This window comes from Moschus berezovskii, chromosome 10 (assembly GCF_049115385.1).
Source record: "Moschus berezovskii isolate FMDL1 chromosome 10, NW_MosBer_1.0, whole genome shotgun sequence".
NCBI classification, from domain to species: domain Eukaryota; kingdom Metazoa; phylum Chordata; class Mammalia; order Artiodactyla; family Moschidae; genus Moschus; species Moschus berezovskii.
In genome coordinates, this window is record NC_142469.1 from 28,748,242 (window position 1) to 28,760,829 (window position 12,588).

General features: G+C 38.3%; 1 protein-coding gene across 5 annotated transcripts in view; it reads left to right on the top strand.

The window, feature by feature from the left end:
• Positions 1-12,588, top strand: part of ECHDC1 (ethylmalonyl-CoA decarboxylase 1) — a 55,011-nt gene that overhangs the window by 28,168 nt on the left and 14,255 nt on the right. For all 5 annotated transcript variants that reach the window (XM_055433921.2, XM_055433919.2, XM_055433922.2 and 2 more), the window contains 2 exons: positions 7,190-7,242; positions 12,273-12,353. In XM_055433921.2, coding sequence (XP_055289896.1) covers positions 7,190-7,242; positions 12,273-12,353 — 134 coding nt within the window. The remainder of the gene's footprint in view (positions 1-7,189; positions 7,243-12,272; positions 12,354-12,588) is intronic.

Consider the following 12,588-nt stretch of genomic DNA (forward strand, 5'->3'; position numbering starts at 1 on the left):
GCACTGAATAGGCTCCAGCAAATGCTGGGAGTTGAAACATTTGCTTTTGAATTATGGTGATAGAAAAGCAGTCTGAATCATCTCTCAATATTTATCCTCCAAGGAAGCTGTTTTTCTTGAATTCAGCCCTCCACTAACATTCCCTGCTGCTGCTGCTGCTACTGTAAAGTCGCTTCAGTCATGTCCGACTCTGTGCGAACCAATAGCAGCCCACCAGGCTCCCCCGTCCCTGGGATTCTCTAGGCAAGAACACTGGAGTGGGTTGCCATTTCCTTTTCCAGTGCATGAAAGTGAAAGTGAAGTTGCTTAGTTGTGTCCGACTCTTCACAACCCCATGGACTGCAGCCTACCAGGCTCCTCTGCCCATGGGATTTTCCAGGCAAGAGTACTGGAGTGGGTTGCCATTTCCTTCTCCGACTAACATTCCCTCGGCAGGAAAAAAAAAAAGCAGAAGAGAGAGAGGAAAAAGGGAGAAAAATGTATCTGTTACCATTTAATGATAGATGTGAACTGTATATAGGTAGTAATGGTTTAATGTTACTGGACAGCTCTTGCACCACTCTATGTAGTATAAGGATTTCAATTTGCGTAATATCTATGAGGAAAGATCTCTCTTTTTGTAATTTTGATAGATTTATATTTGAAAGTTTCTTTCAACATTTTCTGGCAGGCAGGAGGGGGCCAGCCTAAGAACCGAGTGAGCTACAGTTTTACAATCTAAGGAAAAGTGAAGACAGGGAGATGACCACCGTCTTCCTTATAGTTCCTCCTCCATGTTGGGTGGGGGATTTTTCTTATCCCTACATGATCAAACTGGCACTGTCATGGTGCAATGGAAATGAGCAAGAAAGTGCTAACATTTGCTGAAATATGGTAAATCATCTCAGGTTTCAGTGTAATATCACCTTTTCCTTATATTTTTGTTTTTACTGTGTATAGAGAACTACATCATAGAAATCATTAACTTACTGAGCTTGCTGGGCAGGATGTGGGGCTCATTCCACCATTATTTTATTATTTGGGGGCACGTCTTATGCGTCTGTTGCATGGTTTTGCTGCTAAGGAAGCCTGTTTGGTTTTGTGGTGAAGCAAAACTGCTGTCTTAAATGATCATTAACTTACTGGCTCTCCCACACTTTTGGTTTTATTTACAATCCCCCCCGGGATTAATTATTTAACCAGTTGCTTTGTCCCTTTACTCTGTCCCTATCAAGAATACTAAGCCGGCAATCTGAATATATGGATTCTTACCCAGGCTTTACTATAAGTAATTTTACTATGGGGCCTGCAAGCCATTTGATTATAATTTTTCACCTCTAGAATGATTCTGTTGCTAGACATCTTATTCTGTTCACGAAAGACACTATAAAGATAGAATGAGATAGTAATGGTAGATTGCCTGGAAAGCCCGCACTTGCCCAGCTTCAAGACCAAAGAAAGAGCCTGGAGTCAGTGACAGCTATCAGTGGGCCAGTGGAAAGGGGGAGCTTACATGTGTGAAGCAAAGTCCTGAAGCAACACCCCACCAGCTGCGGCAGACAGGGCAGGACAGTCTTTGCTTCATGGAAAAGGAGAGCCACTTATGAGGGGAATTAGCTTCATGTTGGCTGATTGGTTACCAGAGAAACTAGCAGAATGCCCCTTACTGCACCTTTGAGGAGAACAGTGACTTGCAGGTATGTAGGAAGATCAGCCATGTGAGTAGGGTGTAAGTGAAGTAGGCAGTGGTCGAGGAAGGGATGTAGAGAGAGCCAGAGAAGAGCCACCTTGAGTGGCCTGACCTTACAGTCAGATAGGAAATCATCCCTAAAAATGCGAAAGGTTATTTTTATTTCTTCTGGTTAGAAGGTCGTTTCTGTCTCTTTTGATCATGTGGCCAGCATTTTTTTTTTCTGCTGTATATGCAAAAACTACAAGTGGAAACATGCTAATTATTTCACATGTATATAGTGGGCTTGATGTAAATCAGGTAGAAAAATATCAGATTTCACATAAGATATCACTTCATAAAGTTTATTCTTTCCATTGAAGACCTTCTCCAGATAACTTTGTGTCTTGAATGTTTGCAGTAGAGTGAGTGTGGATTTTGATCTACAGCTGAGAACTCGGGTGATGTGACCCCAGTGCTTAAATAGCACTGCAGGTGTCCATTCCTTGTAGTCATGCACATCTTCCAATATTGGAAAAAAAAACCAAAACCTGGAATTGTGATTCTGCTTTACGGTGTGTTATTTTTCAGGCCCAGATTGGTTTTAAAATACCTTATTTCAAAATATTGTCTTGTGTAGGTAAATCCTTTATTGTACTTCTATGAAATATCTTTAATCATGGTTATAGGAAATATATAGCATAGAAATAAATAATTTGAATAAATTCTCTTTATGGATAATATTGGGCTTCCCAGGTGGCATGGTGATAGAGAATCCACCTGCCGATATACGAGATGCAGGAGACATGGGCTTGATCCTTGGGTTAGAAATATCCCCTGGAAGAGGAAAGGGCAACCCACTGCAGTATTTTTGCCTAAAAAGTTCCATAGACAGAGGAGCCTGGCAGACTACAGTCCATGGGGTCGTGAAAGAGTCAGACATGATTTAGCATACACACATGTAATGTACATGCATGCATGGTGTATTTGTCACATGATGACTTTAAAATTAACAAGAACTAGAAACAGTTTAAATAACTGTTTAAACAGTTTAACTGTTTCCATTTCTCATATAGAGCTTATTCCTATATGCCTGAAAAGTAACTATAAATGTGTAAAACTGAGATTTTAAATGGCCTTGGGACTTTTGAGGCTCATACATGTTTATGAATTGCAGCTGCATGTATGAACACTCCTGTCCCTCACAGCTAAGAGATTCTGAGATGCTTAACATGACTTAAAGTTATATACAGCCTTTCTCTGAACAAAGCTCTTTTTTATCTAGCATACTTACTCTTTGTTCTCAGAGATGTGTCATTGCATCTGCTTGTTGGTGAATTCACTCTTCTGAGGATAGATAAGTAAAATAGATGATTTTAGTAATTGGATTGCTTTTCTTTCAGATTATTAATAAGGTACTCGAAAGTGATTATTAAATGCTTTTTTTTTGAAAAAGATAATTATGTTGATGTTTTTGCCATTGTATTTTTTCAAAGCTTTGAAAAATATTTTGTTAATGAAAATTACCAAATACTAAAAAAAGTAGACTTGTTGACTGAAAGAAGATGGGCAACCTAGAAGTTGTGAGTTAACGTTTTTATTCTGTGGACATTCTTAGGACTTCAAACCTAAGGGGAGACAGTATCTCATAACCCTGAGAAATCTCCCTGAAGCTGTGAAGGGGAGCCAAGATAAATGGGTGTGTTTGCAACAAAGGGCAAGTAGTCAGGAGATTATTGTTAATTAAAGAGAGCCAGACATCTGAAGTTAACGAATTCAGCGCTTTTCTGTGTATGGGTAGATTCAAGAGTCTGGGCTCACTGAAATCAGTTCCTTTGGTATGTACCTCAGCTGTAGGGGCCAGTATCCTGTTTTCTCATCCTGAGTTCCCTAAAGCTGCACTGTTGGGAGTGACTGCAGTCTAAAGACTGCTCGATGGGGATGCGTTCCTTGCTTCCATTCTAAGCTCCCTTAGGGCTCACCAGCAGGGTTGACTGTAATCGCTGATGACTGTTCCATCTTTTGTTTACCGATAGGATAGGCAGTATTTTATTTTTCAGACTAATATGTTGAAACCCTCCTGTACTCAGAATCAACAATCATCAGCATTGTATTTGCTTATCTATTGTTAGTTTTTTTTTTTTCTTTAGGACCTAGTCTCAAGAGGTTGGTTTCATTTTGATACCCCCTTTTTTTTTAATGAGCAGGGGAAAAAACTCTCATTGTTCCTAGTGAAAGAAAGTGAAAGTCACTCACTCATGTCCGACTCTTTGCCACCCCTATGGACTATACAGTCTGTGGAATTCTCTAGGTCAGAATACTGGAGTGGATAGCTGTTCCCTTCTCCAGGGGATCTTCCCAACCCAGGAATCAAACCCAGGTCTCTTGCATTGTGGGTGGATTCTTTACCGTCTGTGCCACCAGGGAAGTCCCTAATTGTTCCTATTAGACAGTTAATCCTTCATTAAGATGGTCCAAGCAGAGAGATGAATAAGCCCTGAAAAGTTATGGAACAGAAAAAAAGAATAAAAGAGGAAAAACATCTAGTGCAGTTTTAACCCATTTCTAAGATGTAACTTGATGCTGCAGATGTTCTGCAGACTGAGAAGTCTTTTTTCAGAGGACAGAAATAATAAAAGTCCAGTTGAAGCTTTAAGATGGGGGAAATAAAAACCTTCTTACTCTGCAGTGAATGGGTTTGATGCCTTGAGGAAAAGTTTGGCTTTTTAGAAACCTGAATATTTCTCTATGTACCTTGAAGATAGTATCCTTCTTTGTCCAATGACTTCCCTTGTTAAGTTTCTGCCAGTCTGTTGCCCCCTGTTTCTCTGTTGCCTAAATTTTCGCAGCAACCTCAAAGTTCTTGTCTAACTTCTTTGCTTTTCTTGTGATTATTGTACAGTTCCATTGTAGCCTTATTGATTTGTGGAAACCCTTCTGTGTATTTTGAGGAAATTAGTAAATTCATACAACAGGCACTTAGGGAAAAAAAGGAAGGCTCATTTATGGTTCTCTCACTGGAAGGAGGACCACTTCCAGGGCCCAAGAGTGGGCTCTTGTCTAACACTCGGAAATGAATTTTCCAAGGAGACACGCATACTGACAAAGCAAAATGCTTTATTGGGAAGGGGTGCCCAGGCAGAGAACAGCAGGGTAAAGGAACCCAGGAGAACTGCTCTGCCACATGGCTCTCAGTCTCGGGTTTTATTGTAACTGGGAGTTAGCTTTCCAGGTTATCTCCAGCCAGTCATCTTGCTGATATCCATATTTGGTCCGGTTCCTGGCAGTACATACATCTCTCAGTCTCATTGGTGTCCAGCAACAGGATTTCTGGGAGGTAGGCAGAACATATTATGGGCTGGCATCTCCTCCCTCCTTTTGACCCCTCCCAGATTCTTCCCAGCTGTATCATACTAGTTTTTACTACTCATTGATTTCCTTTGTTTTATGAAACAACATAGTTCTCCATCTCAAATTCATCTGAGTACGTTAACTTCAACAAGTACATACTATATGCAGAACGTTGATTACACTGCTAGCTTCTGAGGATAAAGAACGCGTTTGGTCAGCCTCAAATTATCTAGCAAATGCCATCTCCTCTTCTCCTCTATAAAGCCTCCTCAACTACTCCAACCCAGTGAGTTTTTTCTTATTTGCCACTATTCTCAGCTTGTTTAAGCATTTCTCAGAATACTTAATGTACTATACCTTGATGCATGATGCATTTCTTTTTTCTCACAAGATTTTTGAAGACTGGGAACCAGGGCCATAATCTACTGATCATGTTCCCTATGTTTATCTTGTATAGATGATGTGACTACTAATAAATCTAAACACAATGTATACAATCTGTAAATTCTCTAGTTAAGTTAGAAAAAGGAAAATACTACAGAAACACAAAGGAGAAAGCTGTTACTGTGGTATTTAGAAAATCTTGTTGAAAAATGTTTGATTTAGTCATTCCTTGAAATAGGTAGAGAAAAGGACCAGCTGTTCCAAATAGTGGGAATGATGTGAGCCAATACATAGAACAACAATAAATGTAAGGTGTTAAAGGAATGGCAAATAGCTAGTTGCAGAAGAAGTTAGAATGCTTGACTGAGGAGTACAGTAGTCAATAAAGTTGGTAAAATAGTTTGGGACCAATCCTTCCCAAGGAATTCTGACCTTATTTTATTGGTGATATGAAATTATCATCCTATAAGGTTTTTTAGGCAGGATGCAAGATACATTACAGAGGAAAAAGATATTAAATACAGAGAGGCCAGTTAGGAAACAAGGCTGTTGTAATAATCTAAGTATGAGTAACACAAGTTCAAACTTGTGAAAACAAAAGAAGGGATTTAAATTGGAAATATTTCAAAAGAGGGATTGAGGGAACATGCTTGGTAACTCAGCAAACACAGGAAAACTGTGAAATGGAAGAGTTAAAGATAATGCCAAGAATTCTGAACCTTTTGGACTAGAAAAACCGTTCCTCTTAATTCAGAACTCACTCTGTGATCTATTACAAAGCATCTAGGTACATTTTCATCTTTCCAACCATTCTTTAAGTCAAATGGAACAAGTTTAAAAAATTTTTCATTCCTCCCTTATTGTGTAAGAAAACTGAAGTTCACGATTATGACTTGCTCAAGTTTATGTTTTTATTATGTGGTAATACTTGGGTTAAAAGTCAGCTTTTTCATAACCAGTTGATTTTGCCATGCTAAATTTGAAATATTGGCAGGATGTGAAATTTCTTAGCAGGTTTTGGGACTCTAAAGGAAACAGTAGTTGAAGCAATGGGAATGGGTGAGACTTCCAAGGAAGAAATTGTAGATAAGGGAGATAAAGAGAATCATGAATTGGATTTTTGGTAACATGTATTTAGCTGAATAAAAAAGAGACAAAGAAGAAAACTAGAATATAGTAATCAAAGAAATAGGAAGAGGATCAGGAGTTGAAGTGTCACTAGAAACTGAGACTGTCAAAATGAAAAAATTGATCAAAGGAAGATGCTATATATGTTATGGAGGTACAGAAGGAGATGAGAATAAGGAAAAGCCATTTAATTTAACAAATAGGAGATTGTTAGAAACCTTTGAGGAAAGTCTTTTGAGAGAAGGCTGAAGACCACATTATACTTGGTTTCGGAAAGTATATGAGGGAAAAAAGAAGAGGCAGTGAATTTATACTACTATTAAGAAATTTGTTTTTTATATGTTTATATTAGGGGATCAGAGTTTGGGATAATAGGTGGGTATATCTTACGCCTTGTCTTTCCAAATTACCCTGAGCAGAACTCTACACTTTTCTGAGACCTGACTCTTATACCTAAGTCCATGGTGATACCTCATACAAAGCTGAGTTCAAAAAACCCTTGAAGATCAACACAATAAATACAGCATTTCAGACAGCTTCAAAGAGTTTTTAAATGAAAACCTCATTTTTAAAATTTCATTATTTTTGGCTCTATTACTTTCTAAATCCTAAAAGTTTTTTTTTTTTAATTTCTTATGTAAAACAGTTACATTGTATCTTTGTGTTTATTATTTAAAGGATGGAGTGGCCGTATGCATGTTCATGCAAAACACCTTAACACGCTTTATGAGGTAATGTATCTTTGTTTTTAAAACATGATTTCTCTGCTTTCTTCTCTGTCACCACCCTCTGTGTTTTTTCAGTCTTCTAACTTTATTGAGGCTTTCAGTGGCTAAGTCAAAGATCTCTCTTGGTAAATGTCACATGGTACTTGAAAATACATGGGTTATTTTCAAATATCTTTTGATACTGATTTTTAGCATCATTCCACAGTGGTAAGAGAACAGACTCTGACATCGATACCTTTAGACCGTGAAATTTTTGCACCTTGTTTTATGACCCTGGATATGTTCCACGGTCTCCTAGTTTATAGTCTATGAGAACTTGAATAGAATTTGTATCCTCCTGTTGTGTGAAAATTACATAAATCTTAATTATGTTGAATTGGTTCACGGTGCCTTTCAGGTCTAGTATACCCTTCTACTTTTCTGTATGTTCAGTCCATTAATTTTTGAGAGTTTGATAATGAAACTACAACTAAAAATCTTTATTAAAAAAATAATAACTAATATATAGAATGTAATTTGTTCTGTATTTTCCAATTTAAAAAATAAATGTGTTGTATTTTCATAATTTAAAAAATAAAAAAGGCAATAATTAAAAAAAGAACACAATTTCTAAAAAACCCAAAATAACTCTTTATTATTTTGCTTTGCACTAGTTAAAAAATAGTCACTGATAGTCTATTCATATTTAGAATATACGAATTCAGTATTCATATATTCTGGTTCATATTTATTCTAATGATGAACTATTTATTTTTGCCATCAAGGACAGTCATATAATTAGGTGTTAGTGAAGTACATACAAATAGTTTAAAAATAAGAGCCTTGAGAGGTGAAAAGAGTTTAAGATTTAGCTCTTTTCCCTAAAGAGTTTGTATTTAGTTATAAGCTGGCTATATTGTAAGTATAGACATGTGAAAGTTAAATACTGATACTAGAGCAGAAAAGACACATAAAGATAACCTAATATTCAAAATTAGTAGAATGTGTAGTGAAGTGATCTGTATCCACAAGGAGAGAGAAAAAGAGTTACCAGTTGGAGAAGGCTTTTACATATTTCTGAGAAAGATGGATTCACTTAGCACCTAGAAGAGGAAGAAAAGGGAAAAAATTTGGGTCCTGTCATTATGCATTTGGGGTTATAAACTATGACATGATTGGGGTGATTAGCTTTCTACTTCCATATTCTGAATGTAAAAAAACGTTAAAATTCAGGGAAACTAAGGAAATTCATACTTGTTTAGCACACTTATTCAACCAGTCCATTCTAGAGGAGATCAATCCTGGGTGTTCATTGGAGGGACTGATGCTAAAGCTGAAACTGCAATACTTTGGCCACCTCATGCAGCGAGCTGATTCACTGGAAAAGACTCGATGCTGGGAAAGGTTGGGGGCGGGAGGAGAAGGGGACGACGGAGAGTGAGATGACTGGATGGCATCACCGACTCTGTGGACATGAGTTTGAGTGAACTCCGGGAGTTGGTGATGGACAGGGAGGCCTGGCGTGCTGTGATTCATGGGGTTGCGGTGTCGGACATGACTGAGTGACTGAACTGAGCTGAGCACACTTATTAATTGGGTATCAGTGTGTTTTGGTTATTCTTTACATGTGAGCGTCTAGAAAGAGTGGTCTCCATTGTCTTAGTTCCTGTTCACCGACTGCTTACCACATTTGACCTTCTCTTAAGTAAATCTTAGAAGTTTTTTTCTTTAGATAATCCTTTTTATTTGGAAGCAGTGTGTATTAAGAAATGTGCAAATTCTTAAGACCTGTATCTTTTCATTTTGGTTGGACCTACAAAAAATTATATATTTTCGAAACATTTTAAATTCATCTTTTAATACACAGTTCTGCAAAATGGGTCTTTGCAAACATGAAAGGTGAAGACTTTTTACTTCAGAACCATTGTTTTATGTAGGATCAGTCTCTGGATCATTTCAATGAGGAATGAAAGATTTTTAATTTTCGAATCTATAATTTGATATCAACAAAAATGGACCAAGACTATAGCATACTGAATAATTCCCACTTGTCAGGTGCTTAGAAATTCCGGAGCTCTCTACAAGCTTGTTAGGTAGTCACTCAGTCATGTCTGACTTTTTGGATCCCATGAACTGTAGCCCGCCGGGCTCCTCTGTCCATGGAATTCTCCAGGCAAGAATACTGGAGCGGGTTGCCATTCCTTCTCCAGGGGATTGTCCTGATGCAGGGATCAAACCTGGGTTTCCTGCATTGCAGGCAGATTCTTCACCATGTGAGCCACCAGGGAAGCCTGTATACAGGCTTACCTCAGATATTGCAAGTTGGGTTCCACACCACCACAACAAAGTGGTATAGAAATAAAGCAAGTCAGAATTTTTTGGTTTCCCAGTGCATATGAAAGTTATATTTATACTCTACTGTAGTCTATTAAGTATGTGGTAGCATTATCTCTTAAAAATGTACATATTAATTTAGAAACACTTTATTGCTAAAAAGTGCCAGTCATCATCTGAGCCTTCAGGGAATCTTAATCTCTTTGATGATGCAGGGTCTGTATTGGTGGCTGCTAACTGATCAAGGTGGTAGTTGCTGAAGGTTGGGGTAGCTGTGGAAATTTCTTGAAATAAGACAACAGTGAAGTTTTCAGCTTCAGTTGACTCTTCCTTTCATGATGATTTCTCTGTAACATCCAGTGCTATTTGACAGCATTTTTACCCACAGAGGAACTTCTTTCAAAATTGGAGTCAATCCTCTCAAACCCTGTGGCAGCTTTATCAAATACGTTTATTTAATATTTAAAATCTTTTGTTGTCATTTCAATAGTCATCATAACATCTTCACCAGGAATAGATTCCATCTCAAGAAACCACTCTCTTTGCTCATCCATGAGAAGCAACTCCTCATCTGTTAAAGTTTATCATGAGATTGCAGCAAAATCAGTCACATTTTCAAGCTCCACTTCTTGTTTGCTTGCCGTTTCCACCACATCTGCAGTTACTTCCTCTAATGATGTCTTGAACCCCTCAAAGTCATCCAAGAGGTTTGGAATCAGCTTCTTCCAAACTCCTGTTAATGATGATGTTTTGAGTTCATCTCATAAATCACAGATGTTTTTAATAGTGTCACCAGGCTCCTCTTCCCATGGAATTTTGCAATCAAGAATACTGGCGTAGGTTGCCATTTCTTCCTCCAGGGGATCTTCCCAACCCAGGGGTCGAACTCCAGTCTCCTGGGTCTCATCACAGGCAGATTCTTTAGCTGCTGAGCCATTGGGGAAGCCCCAACAGCATCTCGAATGGTGAATCCTTTCCAGAAGATTTTCAATTTACTTTGCCCAGATCCATCAGAAGAATCACTCTCTGTGGAAGCTAAAGACTAATGAATTGTATTTCTTAAATCATAAGACTTGAAAGTTAAAATTACTACTTGATCCACAGGCTGCAGAATGGATGTTGTATTAGGCATGAAAAACAGCTTTTATTTCACTGTACACCTTCATCAGAGCTCTTGGGTGATCAGGTGCATTTCATTGTCAATGGGCAGTAGTAGTTTGCAAGAAATCTGTTTTGTCTGAGCAGTAAATCAGCAGTGGACTTAAAATATTCAGTAAATCACGTTGTAAACCCATGTGCTCACCCAGCCTTTGTTCTATTTACATAACGCTGAGTAGATTGAGCATAATTCTTAAGAGCCCTAGGGTTTTCAGAGTGGTAAATGAGCATTTAGTTTCAACTAGTAACAGGTTGCCCCTAAAACGAGAGTCAGTCTGTCCTTTGAAGCTTTGAAGCCAGGCATTGACATCTCTCTAGCCGTGAATGTCCTAGATGGCATCTTCATCTAATATAACATTGTTTTGTCTGCATCCTCACCTTCATGAATTATCTTAGTTAGATCTTCAGGATAACTTGCTGCAGCTGGCATCTGATCTCCATCAGCACTTGCTGTCTCACCTAGCACATTTATGTTATGGAGACGGCTTCTTTTCTGAATCCTCATAAACGAACCTCTGCTAGCCTCACACTTTTCTTCTATGTCTTCCACATCTCTCTCAGCCTTCATAGAACTGAAGAGAGTTAGGACCTTGCTCTGGATTAGGCTTTGGCTTAAGGAAATGTGGTTAATTTGATCTAATATCTGGACCAATAAGACTTTCTTCCTATTAGCAATAAAGTTGTTTTGCTTTCTTATCTTTCATGTGTTCACTGGAGGAGCACTTTTAATTTCCTTCAAGAACTTTTACTTTGCATTCACAACTTGGCTAACTGTTAGCCAAAGCCTGATCCAGCACAATAAGTGAAAGTGAAAGTTGCTCAGTTGTGTCTGACTCTTTGCAACCTCATAGACTATATACAGAGCATGGATTTCTCCAGGCTGGAATACTGGAGAGGGTAGCCTTTTCCTTCTCCAGGGATCTTCCCAACCCAGGGATCGAACCCAGGTTTCCCGCATTGCAGGTGGATTACCAGCTGAGCCACCAGGGAAGCCCAATAAAATGAAGCACAAAAAAATGAGGTATGCTTGCATTATACAGAAACAACTGTTTATTTGGAAGAAAGTTAATATGCCTGTAGTTTAAAATAAATAATGATTTGGGGAGGTATGTTGATCAGTTTGGGGCTTCCCTGGTGGCTCAGAATGGTAAAGATGGCAATGCAGGAGACCCAGGTTCGATCCCTGGGTCAGGAATGTCCCCTAAAGAAGGGAATGGCTACCCACTCCAGCATTCTTGCCTGGAGAATTCCATGAACAGAGGGGCCTGGTGGGCTATAGTCATGGGGTGGCACAGAGTCGGATATGACTTAGCTACTAACACCTTCACTTTGATAAGTTTGCATAGCATTTAGTACGAATTATTATATCTTCATTATTATACTGTTTTGCTTCTCATGATTTACAGGCTAATGGTTCTACTGTACTTTGAGGTGTGCTTGTTTTTATAAACATAGATCAATGATTTTGTTTCTACTATATCTCAAGTTTTTAAAATATTTGTAGATTAACATCAAAATTTAAAATATTAACACCCATTTTTCCTTCTTCCTTCAATATACAGACTTCCTTTAATAAGTGTTGCACTGGTTCAAGGTTGGGCGTTGGGTGGAGGAGCAGAAGTTACTACAGCGTGTGATTTCAGGTAGGGTAAAAATTGTATTACTCCTTGCACAAATATAATTTAACATGTGAAATTTATTTCTTTGCCTGAATTATAGGTACTTAGGAGAAGGGGACGACAGAGAATGAGATGGCTAGATGGCATCACCGACTTGATGGACATGAGTTTGAGTGTGATCCATGGGGTCGCAAAGAGTCGCTGAACTGAACTGAATATATTTTTAAATAGGATGATTGATGAGCAAATATTTTCTTTC